This window comes from Propithecus coquereli, unplaced genomic scaffold, assembly GCF_000956105.1.
Source record: "Propithecus coquereli isolate 6110/MARCELLA unplaced genomic scaffold, Pcoq_1.0 Scaffold127, whole genome shotgun sequence".
Classification (NCBI taxonomy): domain Eukaryota; kingdom Metazoa; phylum Chordata; class Mammalia; order Primates; family Indriidae; genus Propithecus; species Propithecus coquereli.
The window spans coordinates 5,709,754-5,734,846 of NW_012136858.1; the positions used below are offsets into that span (position 1 = coordinate 5,709,754).

Genomic DNA, 25,093 nt, shown 5'->3' on the forward strand with positions numbered 1-25,093 from the left:
ATTGTAATTCATATCAGTTATGTCCTATAAAGTCACTATAAACACTGATCATTGAATACCGAACCACTGTTCTTAGGGGAGATACAGGGTTCAGTTCCTGTGAGCCTCCAATCATAATATTTTAATCAAACAATCAATACACAACCTTGTTTTTTAAGCGTTTCTTATAAAGACACCTTAATATATATTGTTAATTCATTAACATTAAATTCATGGCCAACTGCAATGTAACTCATCTGAATGAAGCTTATCTAACATACATTTTCTCCAAAAGGCACATCACAGGCTTCTTATACTTACAAATACTAGATAGCACTTCAGCACTACATGGGGTACTACTGTGCCATTAAAACAGTGAAATCACCAACAAAAAGCACAAAAACATGAAAAACATGGTACTAAATAGACAGTGAAAAGGACGCTTTACACTACAAAAGCTAAAACAACAAGCAAAGCATTGCTTTGTTCTACTTCAGTCAAGAACATGCATATCAGAAGTTTCTAATTTTTCACCCCTTTGTGCATGTCTGCAAATGACTGCAAAAGCACTGCAAGTATTAATTTGGGGGTTATAAATAAATTTTAGCAAGTAGGCAAATATGTAACTACATAATCTGTGAATAGTACAAGTCAATTGTATATGATCAATCATAAAAATCTGGAGCAGAAAGTTGAATAGAGATCATCTCATGTTCCCATTTTTCAGATGAGAAATGTAAAGGGTGGGAGAGTTGCATGACATATGGGGGGTCAAATGGTAATTAATGAAGGTCCTCAAACCCAAAAACCTATGGCACTTCACTGAGAATGAAGAATATCAGGATAGCTTAAATTACTTATTTATAAACTAAAGCCTTATCAAATTATCATAATCATGGTGCACTTCATGATGGTAGCTTAGTCTTCTTTTCCACCATTCCCATTTCTTTACAAACTAAAAGGATGGATTTGTCTCTGACCAAACAGGGAAATATTAGACTTTCTACTACTGGCCCAGTAACTTAGCGTGGCCAGCATTAGATTAAAGAAGCCTGCATTTTTCCAGCAACCTATACATTTAGGGGGTGGGGAAGGCCTAGGAAAGAAACATGTCGGGGGAGAGAGAGAAGAATATGATGGTGTGTACCTTTTCTTCTCCTCAAAGAAGATCGACAAAGTTGCATATATCCAGAAAGACAAAAAAGTCCCTGAGATAAGGAAAACCACTTTAGTCTACTCTTCAGTCAGTGGCCCAGCAGAAAGCCTAGGAATTGGCCTCCCATGAGACTACAGCTTGACTTGTCAAAGTTAGGGTGGATAGATGATAACCACTGACTTAACTATGAGTTCTGATAGCAGGTTTGAACACTATATTATTAGATAATTTAGCAACTAAGCATTTTGTTATTAACATCAACCTGATCAACTTTGTTATCTTTCTTTTCTAATACTACATATTTGAGTTGAATATATAAAGAACAATGGAAATACCCAAAGACCACATGATAGGGAAAAGAAAGAAAAAGAAATGTCTTGATGGACCAGAGTCTAATTAATTGGTACTCAAAGTGATACGTGATTGTAATTCATTTAAAAAGAGTAAATTTAGTAAATTAGGAATCTAGTGAAATGTTTATGATCTTCTAACAAGAAAGAAAGACAATAATAACTGGTAACCTGCCAATATCAGAATTTTTAAAGCACAACATATTTCTCGAGATCAGTGGAACAAAATAACTATCCTACACAGATGTTAAGGTATATAAAAATGTGGTATAAAATACAAATTGTATCCTAAGTCAATTCAGAAAACAAGCTGAATATTAAAAAAAAAACTCTAAAGTATCATCCAAAGGTTAATTCTCAGTCCTCATTACATTTGACTTTTGAGCATTATTTAACCAACATTATGACTTCTGATTCCTTGATAAACTTTTTCAACGTGGCTTCCAAGATACTATCTTTTCTTAGTTTTCTTCTCACTTTAGTCTTTCTTGTTGATTCCTTTTCTTCCCTCCTGCCTCTAAATGTTGACAGGCCCCAGAACTCAATCCTCTAATTCATTTGGCTATATCATCCAGTCTCATGGTTTTAAATTTCATCTATATACTGACTATGTCCAAGTCTCTCTCTAAAATTCTAAACTTATTATATTTGTCACCTACTTGACATATAAAGTTGGATAACTACTAGGCTATCAGATAAAACATATTCAAGCTGAACTCTCGACCTTTCTTCCTAAACCCACTCATCTCACATTCTTCCCTATTCTCAGATGATGACAACTTCATCCTTTTGTTCACACAAAAATCCTAGAATCGACTTTGACTGCCCTCTTTCTCTTAAATCTATCAGCTCTATACATCAGTTACGCTTTAATCTGGGAAACAGAATCATCCAGTGATATGGAATCAGGATTTATCATAAGGATTAGACCTTATGCCATTGTGGGAGAAGCTAAGGAGTAAAGATCCTGAAGGAGATGTCTGAAGGATCAGAGAAAAACCACTTACCAGAGACCATTAATGGGAGCTTGTGAAAAAGTCTATAAAAGCCTGTTACCTCTGTGTTTGATTGTAGTCTTGAAGCTGGTAACAGCAGGAAGACAGTTGGGAAGAAACCTGGATATAAATTGGGGCAAACTGGAATGCCTAAGAACAAACTGGAACTCATGAGGACAAGATATAATCCAAGTCTATTTTTTACCTCATCTAAAACTGATGCTGTCGATGACCCACAGAAGAATCTGCTTCTCTTTCCTGTGGAGCTGCACATGCACCTGGCCCATGACTCAGAGAGGCTTAAGGAGGAGATCCAAGGAGGAGCTGTAGGGCCAACTACTACCCAACACCAGTGAGGTAAGCCAGCAATGACGATGTGCACATTTGAACATAATGGCTGCTGCTTTAATTCTGCTTTCTAAGTATCACACATTTCTCAAGGCCAACTCTAACCCAGTACCATACAAGGAAGAGAATTCTGAGAAATGCAGTTTTAGTTTAACTAAACTGACACAGTAAAGAAAATCATCACATTATATCTTCAAGAGATATCCAGAATCTGACCATTTCTCACCATCACCAGTGTTGCCATCCTAGTCACAAGAACTCTTGCCTGGATTCCTACAATAAGCCCTTAATTGGTTTCCCTGACCCTTTCCTGTCCATTGTCAACACAGCAACCAGAGGGATTCTTATAAAATTAAGTCAAATCATGTCAAGTCTCATCCCCAAACCCTGCAGTGCCTCCTACTTCCCTCAGAATAAAAGCTGAAGCAGTCATAAGGTGAGATAATGCAGGGCCTGATCTCTTCTACTTCTCTCTCCCTCCTTCAGTCATCTCTTGCCAGCACTGCCATGCTGATTACAGGATCTTTTGCTCTAGCTGTTTCTTCTGTCTAGTACGCTCTCCTCTATTTATCTATCTGTTTGGCTAACTCCTTCACCTTCTTCAACTCTATGCTCACATCTTACTGTATCAGTGAGACTTAACAATACTTCAATTTGTCCCTCCTTCTCTTTAACTTGAAACACCCAATCCCTTATTATACTCTTTTTAAAATTTTTTTCCAAACACTAATTGCCTTTCAGCATATTATCTAATTTACTTATTTGTTATGTTTATTCCTATCTCTCTTGGATAAAAATGTAAGTTATATGAGTCAAGGATTTGATTTTTCACAAATGTATCACAAGTGCATAAAATAGTAACTGACAAATAGAGAGTGCTAAATATTTATCTGTTTTACAAATTAATCAATTGGAGCTCAAGAAGGAGAAGAGAAATGGGGCAAAAGTAACATTTTAATAAACAATGACAGGAAACGTTCAGAACTGATGAAAAACAATATGACATATCTTCTACAAGTCCAGCAAGTTCCAGTCGGAAAAAAAATACATACCTAGACTCATTATAGTAAGTCTGCAGTACACCAAAGACAATGACTGGATCTTAAACACAAAGAAAAGAAAGAGCACCTTCAGTGGAGACACTGACAGCTGATTTCTCTACAGCAACAATGAAAGTCAGAAGATACTGGAATTAAATTGCCTTATATGCTAAAGGAAAAATAACTGCTTACTTAGAATTCAATGTCCAATAAATAAGGATAGAGTAAAGACTGTCACTAAAGCAACTGAATTTGCTACTGGCAGAGCCAAAAGAAATGTTAAAGGATGTAGCCATTAATACTAACAGAAATTTATTAATTCCGAGTAGAAATTTTGAAATAATAGAAGGAATGCATTGCAAAAGAAGTTGTAAATATGTAGGAAATGGAATGACATATTGGCTGTATGTAACAAAAATAATAATATATTGCGGGCTTTAATACAAGGGATAGAAAAAAGTTAACAAGAAATAAGCTGGGAAGGTGTGATTAGAATTATATTTTTTGGACAGGTAAAGAGATTAACTTTAGATAAATGAATTATATATGCATGATAAAATTTCTAGAGTAATGACCAAAAACACAAAATTTCAAAGTATGACTTTAAATTGAACAGGGGGAAAAAATGAGGAAAAAATCAAAATAAAAGGCAAGGCACAGAAAAGGTAGGACACACAACACAAAATAAGATGGCACACATACATTCATAAATATCATTATTTAAAGTAAGTGTTAATGGATGAAATGCTCCATTAAAAAGTACAGACTGTCAATGTGCAACAAAAACAAAAAATAAATCCAGCTACATGCTGTTTACAAGAGCAAAATCTAAAATACAAGGAAAGGGAAATGCTGAAAGTTTAAAAATAAAACAATATATACCGAGAGTATTAGTTTCCTGAGGCTTCCATAACAAACTGCCACAAACTGGGTGGCTTAAAATAACAGAAATTTATTGTATCACTGTTCTGGAGGCACAGACGTCTGAAATCAAGATGTGGACAGGGCCACGTTCCCTCTGAAACCTGTAGGAGAGAATCCTTTCTTGCCTCTTTCTAGCTTCTGGGGATTCACTGGCAATCCTCAGCATTCCTTGGCTTGCAGCTACCATACTTCAATCTCTGCCTCCATGGTCACATGGCATTCTCCCCTCATGTATCTCTCTGTCTCTTCTCTTCTTTTTTATAAGGACATCAATCATTGAATTAAAGGCCCACCCTATTCCAGTATGACCTCACCTTAGCTTACATCTTATAATAATTATATTCACAAAGACCCTATTTCCAAAGAGGGTCACATTCACAGGTACCAGGGGTTAGGACTTCAACATACCTTTTTGAGGGATACAATTCAAACCACCACAGCAGACAAATATTAACAGAAAAGAAGGGGCAGGGAGATGCTGGCAGTGTTCTAGTAATGTCAAATAATGTACTAGGTAAGAGCAAGGGTAATATGGTAAGACCAGTTAGACACTATCACAGTAGGACAGGTAATATAATGCTCATTTGAACTAAAATTATGTCTATGGAACAGGGGAAAGTCAACAGATATAAGCAATATCTAGGAAGTAAAATTGATAGGACCTCATTGGATAGTCAGGTAAGGGAGACAAAGATGACTCATAGGTTTCTGATTTATGAATGTGGTTGGAATATGTCAACAACCTCTATAGTCCAGGCAGAGTTACTTCGTAAAATACAGATAATATCAATTCCTTTTTATATTCTTCACTAACTCTCCAGGATAAGTCCTAATTCTTTACTCTGGCTTTCATGGTCCATCATAATTTGGTCCTAGCCTACTTTATTCATTTCCATTAACTCTAGTTACTCAATAAGCGTTCCAAAGTTACATAGCTTTTTTTGACTATTCTTTTTGTCTTGAATGCCATTTCTATGTACTTATAAAGTTCTACTCAAGTGAATCATCTTCTCCAGAGCATTCTTTCTCCTATAAATAACAATTAAAATGTTTTCATATTTTATTTTTGTATTTTATGCATATAAGATATAAAATTCTCTGGGCTCCTGCAGTACTTTATTCACACTAATAGTATAGCATTTGTCACACTGAGAGTTATTTTTATGTCATCCCTGTCAGGTTATTCACTTCTTCAGGATAGAGCTTATCCATCTTTTTATTTCCAGCACCTAATGACAGGGTTTGCACATAGATGGTTTATAATAAATGCTTATTGAATAGTGATAAATCAGTTATAGCTAGCTCTGCTGCTTACAACACTGCAGGTTTAAAAGTAAGTGGAAGACAAGTAAGATTGAATTTTTTTTCTTTTTCATAAATTAGATTCTGAAAAAGATGAATAAAGGTCTTTGTTCCATAGTAATAAATTCATGTAATTTACAGTTAATTTATTCTAAACTCCTTTGAGACCACAGAATATGGTCTATACATTCTACAATGAACCTACATTTACATGCCCATATAATTTTTAAATCTAAATAATGCATATTCCAGCTCAACTTATAAAAATTAAAACACTATCAAAAATAGGTGAATTTGATGATATCTGAAGAACTCATGTAACTGCATAGTAGGAAAAATATTCTTGATACTAACATGTTAAGAACATGTAATTTTTAGATTACCAGTTTTCAAACAATTAAATGAAAACAAAAGGTACTTTTTAAAAAGTTATATAATTTGGACTTCATTTAATGACTGAAAACATGTTTCTGAAACCTGCAGTGGCTTCTGTTTATCAATATAAACATAAAGTTATCTTTGAGCTGTAAACACCAAAACCTTCAGTTGACAGGGACTTCTACTTAAAAGAATACAAGGTAATAATTTAATATAAATGCAATTGTCAAATCTGTAGTGCTTATATTGAACAATGCTGGTCCAATATACAGGCATTTAAGAATCTAAAGCCTAAAATGCTATTACAGAGTAAAATGCATTTCCTATTATGATTAAGCATAATATTGTTAAACAAAGGTCATAAATAACAGGTGCCAATATAATAAAATTAAGATATTAAAAATAACCACTAGCTCCAACTATATGTAGCTCTGCAAAAGTTTTATATCATTATTGTTCCTACTATCCCATTGTTCAAGACTAGGAAGTCTCGTTTGTTAAGACAGTTTTCTGATGTACACAAAGAATAAAGTGAGCCTCTTCCATACCCTCCCCCCATATTCTCTCCCCTGAGATTCAAAGCTTAATATGAGTTCCATTTTCCAGAGATAAAAGGACTGCATTAACAATGATGTGCCTGAGCTTTCTTCTTTTTATAATAAATTACCATATTTATATTTTGAAGCTGTCATATGCTAGAGGATATTAAATATCCTCTCATCGTAATTAACTCTTTAAACCAAATTAAATGACTTGGTTCAAAACAGACTGTGAAAGTTAAAGGAATATAATTCTATTACTAATTATTTACAATTATTTTAATAATCAGAGCTATTTAATTTATTCCTGATTTTAATTAAGAAATGCACAGCAGCTAAAACACTCAAATCTTTCCTCCCTTTATCCTTACAATTTAAACAAGAATTTGAACTTGGAGGGTTTAGCAATAAATATATAGTAACTTCATGAATACTTTAGGTCAAATCCTAATACAGCAAACTAATGAATTGCTAATTTTTAAAATTCTACCAACAATTACATCAAATATAAGCCACTGGACTACAATATAACTATTTCACTTTACTAAGGCTTAGTATTATTTTTATTATAACCAACCGTTTTTGCAGGAGACAAATGTAATGCTATGGAAAATATTCTACCTTTTTGAACATGTATACAATACAAACTTAGAATGAGAAATATGTTTTTAGAAGTAAATATTTAGAAGTAAATAGAAGTAAAAACTCTGGTTTTCATGATTTCACAATCAAAAGATTTCTGATGATTCTAAAGATATTATCAACATTATAAAAGCAAAAAAAAAGTCTTTATATACTCTTCCAAGAAAAATAGAAAAAAATAGAATATTTCAAATTAACTTCTAGGATTTTGATAAAAACAAAAATCAGTGAAAGTTGTTGTAATCTTTTATTTTCCCCTAACATTAAGGTAATTACATTTATATAAATTTTTTGCAAATTAGAACACAGTAGAAAGATGTCTGGTTATAAAAAATAATAAACAAACATACTTCTTAAAAACATTATGTAAAAATGTACTTGAACTGAGGGAAAAGTTCTGAAAAAGGGGTAAAGTCAGATACGAAAAGATTATCAATGCCAGCCCCAGTTAAAATAGGGATGAGTTTAAATAACTGTCAAAAATATTACATAATTAAAATATAAATGCAAGAAAGCTTTTTGAAAGAAAAGATATACAAAGAAAAAAATAAAAACCCGATACACATGATGTATATCTAAAATCACAGATTATACTGACAAAGAGCAACAGAAGCAGAGGAGTAGGTGAACAGCATACTGACCTTCTTTTCTTAACAGAGACAGGGTTTCACTCTAGATTCAGATATTTAGAGAAATATGGGTTAAAAAGACCTTTGATCTTAAGGACTAGAAGGGGAAAAAAGAAAATAAAAAGGCCTTTGAGAAATTTAAGGATGATTACAAATAGAAGTGAAAATAGAATATATGGTATTAGAACATAACCCCTCTCCTCCTTAGCAGGGAATTGATCAGAACATTTTTGTCAGAATTTATAAAACAAGAAAAATAATGATGAAGTCAAAAAACGGAAAAGAAGGACTACTTTGAAATTAGAAATAAAATATTAAGGATCCTAGGAAGATGTATTTAAACATATCTGGCTTCTCCTCACACCCAACTCCTAATTATCAACATTTGAAGCCAAGTGTCTACCGAATAAAAGCGAGGTATGAAATGTGAGGGCTTCCTGGTAGGGGAAATGATTTATAGCTCTCCCTGTCACAGGCTGGAAAGAGCCCTAAAACGAAGATTAGAAAATTAGCAAATGCTAAGAAAAGGAAAAGGCACAGAAATCTGTGAAAGGCCTAGAGATAAGGTTAACACTGGCCCCAGGTAATGGCCTGAACTTACTAACTAGCAGGAGCTGGGGCTGAACTGTTTGAGGCCTGACATGGGAGACTGCGCAGAGTGGAGCACATGGGGAGACTCTGCCCAATTATTTAGTATGTGAAACTGGAGCTTCTACATAATTGACCCACTGAGAAAAGAACACCTATTTTTCCTTCTTGTGTGGACTGCCACCACTCAGAGCACTCCAACAACCAGCGTCGAGCCCCTGCGAGCCAATAAAGAAAAACAGTGACAAGGTAACTCAAAAAGGAAGCAAAAAACAGTTTAAAGAGAGAAAAGAACTGTACCTCCAGAATTCTATAGACATGATTTACCTATAAAAAAAAGAAAAGTATTTGCAGATACGCAAGAATTCAGATTAAAAATTTATGTATCCCCACCTGAGAAAAATAAAGAACAAATGAATCTGAACAAGAAAGGGAAAATGAAGAAAAAGAAAAGTGGCAGGCAACAAATCGTACAATATATAAATCCTGTTAAAATTTAAATTGGATAGTGGTAAACTGGAAATGTACAAGATCCCAAAAAAAGGATTCTTGAAATAAAAGTTGCATGCATGGCTATAAGAGAATTTATAAAATATAACCTAGAAGAAAATCTGCTATGATGTTTCAGTAATACTGTAAGGATTGAGTTGAGGAGAATATTCCAATAAATATTGCAGTAATAATTCCAGAAAAACCTAGGGGACAGGGGTGGGGACAATAAAAGCATTCCAAAGATTTCATCTAAAGAAAACGGCAAAGTATAGAAAATATTCTAAGATTCTTATATAATGGAGAAAGAGGACAAAAAGAGCATCATGGTGGGAGAAAGAGTCGGTATCTTATTTTCAAATAATTACAGAAATATATCTGATTATGAAAATAAAGAAAGGAAAGGTAACTAATAATATAATGGAAAGTTAATATAATTTTCAAGTTTAAAAGGTCCCCAATTAATACCAATGTGGTCACACACAAATTATTTTTTATAAAAGGAAAATTAAAGTAGGTAAAATAAATATAAATTAAGGTAAAAGAAATAAAGCCACATACCTTAGTACACTAATTTTGAATGGACTAAAATATCTTGTTAAAAGATCAGAGGCTACAGATTGAGTTAAATAAAGCAATCATATTTTCAAGAACACACCTAACGTAATGGATTTTTTCCAACAAAATATTTTGATGCTTGAAAAGAATGAATATATTGACTATACACAAATTATGCTTTATCACCACATTCTTAAAAGATATCTAGAGGGTTCAGTAAGATGTCCTCAAATCAGGAAAAGTGAGGGAACATGGCTTAAGGGTTTACTCTAGTTTGTTCATTTGGAGATAAGTGCTACTAGCAATGTGGGAGAAAACTGTCCAGAGTGAAAGCCATGGAAAATACTGGATGGAAAGGTCAGAGAGGAGACATTATCAGCTTTTTATGATTCTTGTATCCTCAGACTGAAACATAGAAAAATTACTTAATTTAACTGTAAAAAAATTATCTTTAGCAAGCCCATCTTCCAGGTTTAACAACTAACATCCACCCATGCCATATTCTTACATTATCAACTGATCTCACAAAAATTAGTTAACAATGGGCAAAAAGATAACCAACAAATTCAAAAGCAAGCAAGCAGAAGAGGCAGTATTAGTATTAATATCAGACTAGGAGGAATTTAGAATTAAAGGCAATAAAAAGAATAAAGGGGTACATGATATAATAACAAAAAGCATGATGTGAGGGGCAGAAATATCCATTGTGAATCTGCACAAATCAAACAACATAGCATCTAAACATAAAGATATTAAGTATTCAAAGAGAGCTTAATGATAACATAAGGTTTCAAGTATCTCTTATATGGGGCAGAACGAGTAAAGGGAGTAAAGGAATTGACTAATACAAAAAAAGTCAATTTCATAATTACCAAGAAAATGGTATATTCCTTAAATACTGAATATACCTTTATCGTTGTTGATACATCCAAGGAACATCTAGAACAGTTAATACATGATGTTAATGATGAGATTAGCAAACTGTTCTAAAAAGATTTTATGGGCTAGATTTTCTGATTAAAATTCAATGAAAGTAGGAATAAAAAACAAAAGGAACAAAATGTGTCTGGTTGAAAAGATAAAAGATTTCCAAGTTATACCATAAGATTTCACCAGTATTTAAGCTTTGATGGGCCAACCATGAAATTGCATCTTTCACAAATTAAAACTGAACTCTTTTTCAGAATTTTCCAACCTCAAGCTCCAAAAGCAACTTTTACTCCTATCTTTACATGTTTAAGTAACAGCCTTCAGCAATCTCCATCTGTCATGTAAGCATTCTTTTTTAAGTGTCAGTATGCCATACATCAGACACATGATTATTTAACTTATTTACAAGATCTTAAAACTATTTTTAAATGGATTTCAAATCTGTTTTTTCTTACTATACCTCAAATTCAGTTATCTCAGATTGTTTTTACTCATTTGATACTCTTTGCCTCTATATCACACCATTTAAAAAACTCAAGATGCTCCCTCCTTATAAGGGAGAGGAAACAAAAAGCCCTTAAGTGATGAATATTTAGCAGAAGTGTTTGTGAATTGTTTCATAATAATTAAAAGCCTGTGTGATAAAAAATTAGAAACTTAATTTTATAACCGCTGTGATAACTGTAATTCAGAAATTCAATTTAGAAAATATTCACCGAATATATTCCAGTGCCTGGTACATAGGAAAGAACAAATGAATGAATGTTCAACAAGGAAAGGGATAGCCAAGAAGTACCAGAGGCAAGCTTCTCACACATATTATACTTTTGTTGAAAGGTGTCTATTGCTCCAGGTAGTAAATGACCCTCCTGAAATTACATATAACATTTTATGTATACGTTCTTTAGACTTTCTTTGTTTTATGATACTGAGATATTTGGATAAAATAGAGCCCCTTTGAACACAGAATGTTCCACATTTGGGATTGAATGTTTCCTCATTATTAGATTCAATCTAGATATCCGTAAACAGAATACTAGGTAACTGAAACGCATAATTTCCACTTTATCCTTACTGCTGATGTTAATTTTGATAAGCCAGTCAGGGGTTGCCCAATTTCTCAACTGCCTAGTTACTATTTTTTCCCCTTGCAAGTTATAAGCTATCTACAGAAAGACATTTACAACCATGATAATATCCTGCTCCTAATAAAAATTTCTCTCCTAGACTCAGCATCCATTGATTATTCTTGCTTGAGCCAATCTTTACTATGATGGTGGCAAGATAATTTTCCAACTCTAAGACTCCTTCCACATTTATCGGATTTCTACTAAAAGCTAAGCCACTTCTTCTCAGTATTATAAGTATGAACTAATGGATTTTCATTTTTAGCAAGGTTTATAATTCATTATTGTCCTTAGGTGCTCACATTGTCCCAGATTTGGCCAGTGCAAGCCCCTTCAAAGTGGGTTCCTTTATCTTTTTGACATACCCTTTCTGGGGGGATGAAGGGTATACTTTCTCACTTCCTGGCTTAAGTAGATGTTCTATGCTTATCCTGCACTATTCCTACCCAGTCCTAGAACAAGCCATTTCTCTGAGGACCTCTTTTTAATGAGGAATGGTATTAGATACCAACACTTGGTGCTAGAAGTGCTCATTATTACTAGGGTGTCTTTGCTTTTAGGTCCTGTCAGTAAACAGAGCTAGGAAATGTGTTTAAGTGTACATACACATACACGCACATTTATATATGCTCATACATGCATGTGTGTGTACATACATACATATTCAATTATTCTAAAAATTCTAATCTATCCCGCAGGGTTCTTCACTGCCATCCTCCATTTCATATTTGTATCTTCCTCTTTCCTCACTGAGAACCCTGAATCCCAACATTAATACTCATTTGTTCAATCCCGTAACAACACTTCTAAAATAGTTTAGAACTTCTACACTCATAACAAAAAATAAATCTACTAAAAATGAGCTCAAGATTTGTTTGCAGTTCTCCCCGGGCCACCCCTCATGAAGGCTACGGTCAAACAGTGTTTTCCTAAATTGCTTGGGTTAGTTTTCCTCCCATAATCTTGAATGTGGTTCAAGGTAGAAATTTAACTACTGTCTAATCTATACAATATTCCCCATAGATATCTACCAGGTCACCAGCTTCTCATATCATAAACAAAAGGTATCAGAGAAATTGCAATTAAGGAAAACATACATTAATTGAGAACAAATGATACAAGCAAAAGGTTCTCAATGTAAAGAATAGTGTTTAAAATGAATAAATATGAAAATTAAACTCCAAAGAACCAACTGCTGAAACAAAGTTCATATAAATATTTTAGTAAATTAACAAGTGAAAAGCAGTAATTTGACTCTAGTGAGGTCGTAAGCAGAAGTTTTAAAACCACAATCTTTTCTCCTGCTAGTTACTTGTAGACACTTTGATTATGATATTGGCTTGTGGTAGGTGGCCAGGGAAAGATTTTCTGTAGGAAGTAGGGAGGATGAAATGACTGAGTCAGCAGTTTCTAATATCTAAGCCAGGCAGAGGAACTGAAAAAAGGTCAGCCACAGCTCCTCCTCTCCGCCCGCAGGCCACACTGGAAATAAAACATAATCAAGAATGTTGACAGTAGTAACCACACAAAAGACTGAAAGCCAAGGAGGCATTTGTCTTAAAGAATGTTTGGGTGATGAAAGTATTTTCAAATAAGAAAGCAGTTACTATCAGCCATTTGCTAAATGATAAAAATACCCATTGTTATACATAAAAAAAATACGATCAGCTATATGTTAAATAGTTATTAAGCATTCTATGTAATGACATTGATGATATTAGTGTTTTATCTCCAATTTCACTTCTTTAAAATAATTTTTAAATAAAATATAAATAAAAGAGTTAAGCATTTCATTTCAAAATAGAAGCTGTGGGAGAAAGATAAAGAAAAAGGCTCTGCTCAGCAAAGTAATAAGACTTTATCCCCTATAAATTTTATTAGCTATATTCTTACTGACTTAATCCTTCCTTATAAAAGAACATTTTGGGGGGCCAGGTGCAATGGCGCATGCCTCTAATCCCAGCTACTGGAGAGGCTGAGGCTAGAGGATTGCTTGAAGCCAGGAGTTCGAGGCTGTAGTGCACTATGATTGTGCCAGTGAATAGCCACTGCACTCTAGCCTGGCCAACATAGTGAGGTCCCGTGTCTAAACTGGGGGCGGAGGGGCAGTGGTATCTACTTGATTAAACTGCAAATTTTAAAAAAAGAAGATTTGTTTCAACATTTGGAATAATATTTTACAACTACAACCACTTTCTTCAGTAACATTCTTTTTTTTTTTTTTTAAAGACACAGGGTGTCACTATGTTGCCTAGACTGGACTCCATCTCCTGGGCTCAAGCAATCCTCTGCCTCAACTTCCTGAGTACCTGGGAATATAAGGCCTGAGCTACTGCACCTGGCTATTTCTACCTTTTTTTAATAAATCTAAGCAAAAGGGAAAAAAAAACTACTCTAGTCAGTAGAGTAAGAGGACTTTTTCAATAGAAGGCAAAGCTGAACCATGTAGTCGAGTCTACATTTTCTATTGTGCTTGCTATTAAGCTAGCATTTTTCAGTTTCAAATGCACACATCTTAGCTGATCAACAAACCTCAGCCTCTTAATACAAAGATGAGGCCGGATCCCCTTAAAGGACTCCCCAACACTACCACAAGTATATACAGGACTGTAAATACCTGGTTAGCAAACTATGGTCCATAGGCCATATCTGGCCTGACATCTGTTTTTGTAAATAAAGTTTCTTTGTAATACAGCCACTTGTATATAAAGTTACATTGTAACAGAGCCATGCCCCTTCATATACATATTGTCTACGTTTGATTTTGCTCCACAATAGCAGAGTTGAGTAGTTAAGATAAAAGACTTCCTGGATCACAAACCCTAACCTAAAATATTTACTATCCAGCCTTTCACAGAAAAAATATGCTGACCCTTGCTGTCAATCTTCCAACTGTTATTTCAAAGGACAAGTAACATTTGCTAGTGGTCTTGGAAAAAAGAATACCCAGACCACTCAGGGATTACCAGACACTCACTTTAAATAGACACTAATGGCCAGGGACACAGAATGCCATCATGGTCCATAAATTAAACAGAGAGCTTAGGGTGAGCAGGTGGGTTTCTGGCTCAAGTGTAAATCTAAGTGGGACAGTATGTCTACAAATGCAACCTGTGGTTATATTCCAGTTACTGGACATATAAATTGAAGAGAAATACTCAGCAACTGAAAGAATTTCCACATTGGCTCTCTGACCCATGGAATAAGGGTCACTCTGCTAGGAAACGCCAAATGAAAGCCCTTGCAACTTGCCCTCTCTACCAGAGGAATAAACCAAAAACAATAATGCACCCCCCGCCAAGGGGAATACAGAGATTAGTGCCACCATCAAAGATTTAGAATGATTGTGGATTATCACAATAATCAAGTTGTTACATTAATACCAATTGCAGCTGCTGCTCCAGATGTGCTGTTTTAATGAAACAAATCAACACAGCCTCTGAAATCTTATACATAACTATAAATTAGCGAACACCTCTGTCTCTATACCAACCTGAGGTACTAACTGCCCTTGCCTGGCGAGATCAACAGTGTATCTCATGGGAAAAATATATTGCTCTTTTGCTTTCTGCCATAGTATAATCTACAAAGACAGTGGTCTTTTCTTCTAATGGTAAATATGTATTTAGTATTTGTTATATAACATGCAGCAATCTAAATGTTTTACATGTATTATCTCATTAAATTCCCATAAAAGGTAGGCACTACTATTACCCACATAATAGAGTTACAGACAGGCCGGGCGCGGTGGCTCACACCTGTAATCCTAGCTCTCTTGGAGGCCGAGGCGGGCGGATTGTTTGAGCTCAGGAGTTCGAAACCAGCCTGAGCAAGAGCGAGACCCCGTCTCTACTAAAATAGAAAGAAATTAATCGGACAACTAAAAATATACAGAAAAAATTAGCCGGGCATGGTGGCGCATGCCTGTAGTCCCAGCTACTCAGGAGGCTAAGGCAGAAGGATCGCTTGAGCCCAGGAGTTTCAGGTTGCTGTGAGCTAGGATGACGCCACGGCACTCTAGCCCAGGCAAGAGAGTGAGACTCTGTCTCAAAAAAAAAAAAAAAAAAAAAATAGAGTTACAGAAACACAAGCAAAAGAGAGATGAAGTAACTTGAGTAAAGAGTGGCAGAGCTACAGTTGAAATTCAGATGGTATAAATCTAGAGCCCCTTTGCTTAGGAGGATCCACTACGCTAGTCTGGTGAACAGAAGAGCTGTTTTGTTTGCCCATTTATCCATCCGTCAGTTGACAGACATTTGGGTTGTTTCCACTTTTGGCTATTATGAATAATGCTGCTAAGAAGATTCACGTACAAGTTTTTGTGTGGACACATGTTTTCATTTCTCTTGGGTACATAACTGAGATTGGAGTTGCTGGGTCACGTGGTAAGCTTATCTTAAACTTTTTGAGGAACTACCAAACTGTTTGCCAAAATGGCCACATCAATTTACAATCACAAGATCAATGTTTGAGTGTTCCAATTTCTCCACATTCTCACCACAACTTGTTATTGTCTTTATTTTTTCAGAAACGGTGGTCATTTTGACATTACACAGAACAAACCACTGATCAACAATACTGATGACTTTTTACTTATGCTTACTGAGAGTGATGAGGAGGAAGTTTTATATAAAGTCCTTTAGCCATCTTAGTTAGATACATGTGAGACAGAAGAGATAAAACCCACAAAAATTAAGGAGCCTACCGCCTAAGTAAGATTTCTAGGGGTCTAATGGTCTGAGGCCTGTCAAGATAGCCCCTCCAAGGTAAAAGACAAGTTATTACCCTTGCACTATCTACTACTAAAAAGGGAGTCACAAAGCTTAACAACCACTGTGGGTTCTGGAATAGAACTCCAACTTATTTACCAAGTAACCTGTTAGACTACCATTTTTAAGTTGGGATCAGAGCAAGAGAAAGCTCTGCAGAAAGTCCAGGCTGTAGTATAAGTTGCTCAGTACATCAATTGTCTTATAGCCCAGTATATTAATTGTCTGGAGCCTCCAGCAAGCCCCAGTAGGAAAATTATAGCACAAATCTTTAGGGTTTTAGAGCAAAACAATGCCATTTCCTAAAGATCATTATCGTTTTGAGAAACAGATCCTGGATTACTAGTGGGCCTTGATAAAGCCTGAAGGACTAATCTTGTAAAGTAATCATGTGATGACCTAAGCTGCCTATGATGAACTGGATGACTAAAAGCCTGGAGGAGAAAGAAGAAACCTGTTCTTTCCTGTATGTAGCAAAGGTTTTCTACCTTAGGAGTGGCAGTTGATTCCACTGGTACCAGTTGGTTCCAATGAAGTTATTCTCCAGCCATACAACCAACTTCATTGGGGCTCCTCTGAAACACCAATACCTGCTGGCTAGTATCCCCCCTTCCTCAGAGGTCTGAACATAAAACCACAGGATCCCTCCTCCAAGATCTTGAAGCAAGAACACCAACTGGGCAGCAATCTTCTATGAACTCTGCAGAGCCCCCTTCAATCTTCTAAATTTTAATAATCCACTTTCATTGCTTTGTCCCCACAGCTGTCTGCATGGTAGATGCTTCCTGCAGTGCTTACTTCCTCTGCAAGACTTTTTAACCTTTTCAGTTCTTTAGTAACTGACAATAATTCTTCATATTGAATTCATTCTGTTAAAATAATTGCTGTGGTTTATGTTTTTGACTAGATCCAAACAGATATATCTATTAACATGACACAACTATGTGTGAACATGAAATCAAACAACGAAGTTGGATGTTAGATCTGAGTTCAATCTCAAAGTTCTAAAAAAAATCTTGTATCTCAACAGAATGGACCGATTTTTAAAAGATACTATTAGATACACACACTCACAAATATATACATATATTTGGAGGTAGACAGAGTCTCACTCTATCATCCCAGCTAGAATGCAGTGGTATCATCATAGTTGACTGCAACCTCAAACTCCTGGGCTCAAGTGATTCTCGTGCCTCAGCCTCCTGAGTAGCTGGGACTACAAGCATGTGCCACAACAGCCAGCTAATTTTTCTATTTTTTTGTAAAGATGGGGTCCCACTCTTGGTCAGGCTCATCTTGAACTCCTGACCTCAGGCAATCCTCCCACCTCAGCCACCCAGAGTGCTAGGATTACAGGCATGTGCCACAGTTTCCAGCTAAGATTTTTATAATGCTATTAGCAACTTTACTAGAAACACACACAGGAAGACACATGTGTGCAACTCTATTTTACGAAAAGACTTTTACAGTAAAAAAGACAACGAATAGGCCGGGCGTGGTGGCTCACGCCTGTAATCCTAGCTTTCTGGGAGGCCGAGGCGGGCGGATTGTTTGAGCTCAGGAGTTCGAAACCAGCCTGAGCAAGAGCGAGACCCCGTCTCTACTAAAAATAGAAAGAAATTAATTGGACAACTAAAAATATATAGAAAAAATTAGCCGGGCATGGTGGCACATGCCTGTAGTCCCAGCGGCTGAGGCAGAAGGATCGCTTGAGCCCAGGAGTTTCAGGTTGCTGTGAGCTAGGATGACACCACGGCACTCTAGCCCAGGCAACACAGTGAGACTCTGTCTCAAAAAAAAAAAAAAAGACAATGAATAGTCTCAATTTTTCACTATTTTAAGTGATGCTTCAATAAATTCTTATACACACTTTTTTGTATTTTTGTTTGTATATACACCATTAATATCTCTGGATTGCCTACTACATATGAGCCACCATGCTATGTACTAGGAATACAACTGTGTAGAAGACAATTAAGATCTCTCCTTTCATAAATTTGAAGCATATTTTCTCAGGATATATAAACTACCTTATTGCTTACTAGAAGAGTTGTATCAATTTGCATTCCTACCAAACACCTTATCAAGAGTGCCTATTTGCTCACACTCTGATCAAAGGGGCATTATTGGTATCTGCAACATGACAGATGAAAAATTAAATTTCACTGTTGTTTTAGAATGTATTTTTTGTTAGAAGGAGAAAAAATTTTTATATTTTCACAGAAAAGTGTGGTTTCTTCATTCAGAGCACTTTTATTTCCACTTGATAATACAGGGTATGTTTGTAATCCATGACAACCATACATTCTTCTGAGGTTAAATTAATAACTATAACCATCAAAATAGTTACTAAAAAGTAAACATTCATTGAGTTTTGGGATGAATTTACATGTATCATTGAATTCTCACAAAATTAACAGGGATTGGAATCAAACAGGAAATGAGCCACATAGAGAGTTGGACTTAAACAGTGCAGCAAGTAACAGGCAGAACTGTAGGAGTAGCGAGAAGGAAATATAGACTTTTAAATTTATTTTGAGTAAAACAACAAAATAATAGCCAACATTTAATGCTTACCATGTGCCAGGTTCGGTTCTAAATACTTTACATATGTTATTTGCTCATTTAATCCTTATAAAAGTCTTATTAGGCAAATTCCTATTTTACTGGTGAAAAACCTGAGGCACAGAAAAAAGTAATGTGCTCAGAATCACACAGTTAGTAAGGTGATTTCAACCCAGGCAGTCTGGGTCTAGAATCTGTGCTCTAAAATACTATGCCATACAAATAATAAGTGTATATCACTCATCGTAAGTCACTGACATTGCACTTAAGAGTTTACAATTTCTAGAGTACAGACTACCTTTGTAATTCTAGCTTTTGAATTGACCATGGCTTTTGGTTACAGATTACTTAATATAAAGCCACAATATTTAAAAAATAATGAATAGCTCTTAGACGAAAAATCTTTATTGTATGTCTATAAAACTCAACACAATATAAATTGCTAAGATATACAAAAGTTATGTTAGGTCATGATAAATCAATGTTAAGTTAATACAGTTCAAATTTTCCGAAGTAATAGGGGATGAAGAGAGCAAAGTTCAGATTTTAATTGCCATCAGCAGGGCATTCAACACAAAGAATAGGTTTTTCTATTTGTATCAAATTTCCATCTAACAGAAATCTATACTATTACCACTTTATTATAGCAGCTGAGTGAGGCTCAAAACCATACCTAGAAAGTCTAAGACATCATTAAAAAAATAATAATAAATCACTGCAGACATTTTCGAAGACTGGTATTTATATTACACCTTTCAAGACATTCCACTTCATTTTAAGCTTTGTAGAAATATATGGAAGTGCAATCAAAAAAAGAAAGTAGCATATCTCATGGTGTTTTACTAGTTTAGTCCCACTTCACTAGCCCATGCTTATGATTCAGAGACATGGCACTCTCCTTTCAAACTATTACAGGCATATTTCTTACAGTGCTCTCTAATACACTGAGTTGCTGTTAAGCATTAGACATAAATTCATTTATTTAGTGAAAATTGCTGTAATGCATAACATTCTTTAAATTAACAAAATCATATTACTCTGGATAATTGAATAGTTGCTACATTATATTTAATACTAAATATCATATTTTTGAAAACTGATACCCCATACCCATGTTACATAAATTATGTACCTATACTGATGTAACTTGCATATTCCTATCTCAAAATCACCTTAAACAGTGGCATTTTGATGTGTTTTAAAGATGTACTGGAATCAAAAGTAATTCAATTTTTTTGTAAGAAGACATATAAATAGGTAAAATTTTAAAAGAACAAAATATATTTAAAACACATTAAGAATAAAAGCAAAACAGGGATAATAAACTACTGAACTGAATTACATTTTGCTATATTTAATTACAATAGGCAACTGCAAGAAAAAAATCTTTTTTTGCTACTAGAGAAATGGGTATGCTATGGTTAGCGTCATACAGTTTTTTAACTGCTGCTAAGAATTATGATCTGTAAAAGGCAATGTTAAATGATTTTTCAAAACTCAATGAAAGAATCAAGAAAAACCTGCAAAGGCTTATACTCTTTAACCAAATAGTATAAATACAGCATTAAGCAAAATAGATTAGTAACATAGCAATTTAACAAATTTTACTTCATCCCTGAAGTCTTATTTTCCAAAGAACTATATTCATCTGTCTCTTTAAAAAAAAAAAAGTTTGGTCCCACCAGAACTGATTCCTCAGCCTCCACTGTTTTAGTAGTAAGGTGGTCTTCAATAAGGCACTTCCAGAAGAACACATCAAGCCTCCACCCAGCTTGCATGATTACTGGTGTATAGTTCCACCGTTAACTGGCAAAATATCTATACGCCAGATATTTTCACAGGAAGAATAATCTTCAACGTACTATGTATCAATATTTATCCAACACTTAGATAAGGGAAATAATATTTTTGGAAACTACCCCAAAAATCATTTGTATGTGTTTGTGTCTATATTTCACCTTTTCCTATAAATAGTTTAAAATGTATCTATGCTTGTATTAAAATTAGACCAATACAGAGCTCAATATCTATTTGGGGGCCCCTAGATAATTGTTCTAACAATTTTTTGCCATTAAGTTCCAACGGCAAACTAGTCACAAATATTTAAAGATGTCAAATCCTAAATACTCATTTTTTTTTATATCCCAAGTCATCAAACAGTAAGTATTCTATTTTTTGAAAACTAATAACCATATGCCTTATTAAACTCACTTTTTTACTTAGGATTCAATGTACAGTTTCCTTTCTTTAAGAATGCACAATCTTTAAGAGACTACTTTTAATCTTAATGGAGTCTGGACTCCTCCTAATAATATTTCCTTCATTCCATTAGCTACACAAAAGAGTATCTGTGTTTTACATTTGACAAGTAAAAAGAACTTCATGGTATGCATTGATAAATTTTAACTCCTTTGCTAGCATTATCTTATTTACTTTATCTTTATGATTTCCTTCATTCATCATTTCTTACTTTGTTATAACATATCTACTTAGATAAGGGGACTTAAAAAGTTGTAGAACAAAGTGAGGAAAAAACAAGCCTTTAGAAAAACAATGAAAATATTCATGCTAAAGCATCTTTTATTTAAAATGACCCATAAAGTCATAAAAGATTAATCAATAAATGAAAAAACTATCACTTAATGAACAAAATGAACGTTGATGAAAGTCAACAATTAAAACCTCACCCAAAAAAAGTACGGATAAATGTTTGCTATGCAAATGCAAATATGAAGTCATTTCTTTCAAAGTAAAAATGACACATTTCAATACATTTAATTATAATACCAATGATCACAGTTTACATTTATAATTCATTTGACAAGATTATTTTTTAGTAAAATCTATTTTCACTTTAACAATTTAACAAAGTTCACTTCGATATTATTAATATCTGTGTTCTTTTTTTAAAAGAGGGGTTTTAACACTAAAATTGGTAAAGTTTGAAGGATTCTACAAAATGTTAGCTGTCATAGGTGAAATAATCTGTGAAAATGAGATACATGTGGGTATATATGTATATATGTAAAGTATATTGAAAGTAAAATATTTTTCTAAGTATTGAAAAGTATATGTAAAATATCCTGTAAACAATGAAGCCTTATACAGACATTATTATTTCATACCAAAATCATGAGAAACAAAAGTACATACTTACCCTTCTCCTCCAATTCTTGTTATTTTTAGACGAAAATCCACAGAATTCAGACTGGGAGGCTTCCATTTCAAAATATCATCACATCGACCAGGTTTATATTTCTAAAGTGAATTAAAATGATGATTGATAACAGTTAAAAAGAAGCTAAAAATAAATATACAATTTATTAAACATGATACTTTTTATTAAGCAAGATTACTACTTATTTTCCAGACATAATTTTTATCTTCAAGCAACAAGTGAAGCCAAATACATCTACTTTCTCATTGATGATCTTTCTCCTTTTCCTACAGAAGACATCTAGGCATGTCTGTTTAGGTAGTAAGGTGGTTTTCTATAAGGTACTTCCAGAAGAACACTTTGGTGAAGTGTCTGTTCAAATCTTTTCCTCCTCTTTTTATTGAGCTACTTGACTCATTACTGACTTGTAAGAGTTGTTTATACATTCTAGACAAATAGTCTTTGTTCATACATGTACAGCAAATATTTTCTACCAGTTTTGGCTTTCCTTTTCATTTGCTTAGCAATTTCTTTGTTAAGAAGTATTAACAGGAGTAAAGATTTTTTTTAATTTAATGCAGTCAAAATTATCCATTTTGAAATTATGTAATTTGTGCTTTTTCTAACCTATTTAAGGAATCTTTTCCTAATCTAAAATCTTTATAATTTTCTACTATGTTTTCTTAGAGAAATTTTATAGTTTAGGCTCTTATGTTTAGGTATATGACCCCTGTAAGGCTTATTTATTTATATGGTATGAAGCAAAGGACTAGGTTCACTGGCAAATGGATATCAAATCAATCTACCATCATTTGTTTAAAAAATTATCCTTTCCTCATTGAAATTGCCTTGGTACCTTTGTCAAAATTCAATTGTTTATCGATATAGTTCTATTCTCACTAATCTGTTGCACTGACACATAAGCGTTTCTTTCTGCTAACTGCACACTGTCTCAATTACTATAACTTCATAAGTTTTGAAAACAGTTTGTATAAATTCTCAAACTTTATTCTTTTTTCAAAAACACTTTTAGCTAATGCAGCATTAACATTTCCACATAAATTTTAAAATCAACTTGTCAATTTCTATGAAAAATAAGCCCACAAAGATTTTATTGAGCATCGTACTAAATCAACTGATTATGAGGAAAATGACATCTTAATAACATTGAATCTTCTGATTCAAAAATACTACAAATCTCTCCATTTACTTAGCTCTCCATAAATGAATCACAGCAATGTTCTGTAGTTTTCAGTATGTGGATCTCATACAACTTTTTTAAAATTTATTCCTAATAATCCAGTATTTTTGGTGATATTATGGACACAAAAACTCATGTTTTGTTTCTATAAACAAAAATCAAAAAAATAAATAAAGAAATTAAAGAAATTTATAATAGCATCCAAAGGAACAACATACTTAGGAATAAATTTACTCAGGGAGGTGAATGATTGAAAACTATAAACATTGACAACACAATTTAAAGAAGACCAAAAAATGGAAAGACATCATATGCTTATAGATAGAAAGACTTAATATTGTCAAGGTGTCACTACTGAGAGCAAGCTACAGACTCAATACAAATGCTATCAAAATATCAACAACCTTTTCCACAAAAATGGAAAAGCCAACCCTCAAATTCATATGGAATTTCAAGGGCCCCTGAAGAGCCAAAACAATCTTTAAAAAAGAAGAACGAAGTTAGAAGATTCACATTTTCTACTTTCCAAACTTACTACAAAGCTACAGTAATCAAAACACTGTGGTACCAGTATAAGGATAGACATGTAGACCAAAAGACTAGAATTAAGAGTACAGAAATAAACCCATACATCTATAGCTGATTGTTCTGTTTTGTTTTGTTTTTACAAGGATGCCAAGTCCATTCAATTGGGAAAGAATACTCTCTTCAAGAAACAGTGCTGGGGCCAGGCGCGGTGGCTCACGCCTGTAATCCCAGCACTCTGGGAGGCCAAGGCAGGAGGATCGTTTGAGCTCAGGAGTTCGAGACCAGCTTGAGCAAGAGCGAGACCCCGTCTCTACTAAAAATACAAAGAAATCAGCTGGACAATTAAAAATATACATAGAAAATAGCCGGGCATGGTGGCGCATGCCTGTAGTCCCAGCTACTCAGGAGGCTGAGGCAGAAGGATTGCTTGAGTCCAGGAGTTTGAGGTTGTTGTGAGCTAGGCTGACGCCACGGCACTCTAGCCTGGGCAACAGAGTGACACTCTGGCTCAGAAAAAAAAAGAAAAAGAAAAAAGAAATAGTGCTGGGAAAGCTGGATTTCTACATACAAAACAATTAAGTTGGACCCCTACCTCACACAATATTAAAAAATTAACAAAAAAAAGATAAACAACCTAAATAAAATAGCTAAAACCATAATAGTCTCAGAAGAAAACATAAGGCTTCATGATCTAGGATTTAGCAATGGATTTTTAGACTTGACAACAAAAGCATGAGTAACAAAAGAAAAACTAGATAACTAGGACTTCATGAAACTGAAAAACCTTTGTGCATCACAAAATATTATCAAGAAAGTGAAAAGACAACCTATAGAAGGAGAGAAAATGTTTGAATTATATATCTAATAATAATACCCATGTATATTATATACAAATATAT

The 25,093-nt window shown here is 34.2% G+C and overlaps 1 protein-coding gene across 3 annotated transcripts in view; it reads right to left on the reverse strand.

The window, feature by feature from the left end:
* Positions 1-25,093, reverse strand: part of RNGTT (RNA guanylyltransferase and 5'-phosphatase) — a 271,692-nt gene that overhangs the window by 92,170 nt on the left and 154,429 nt on the right. For all 3 annotated transcript variants that reach the window (XM_012638249.1, XM_012638248.1, XM_012638247.1), the window contains one exon: positions 22,466-22,566. In XM_012638249.1, the coding sequence (XP_012493703.1) occupies positions 22,466-22,566 (101 nt within the window). The remainder of the gene's footprint in view (positions 1-22,465; positions 22,567-25,093) is intronic.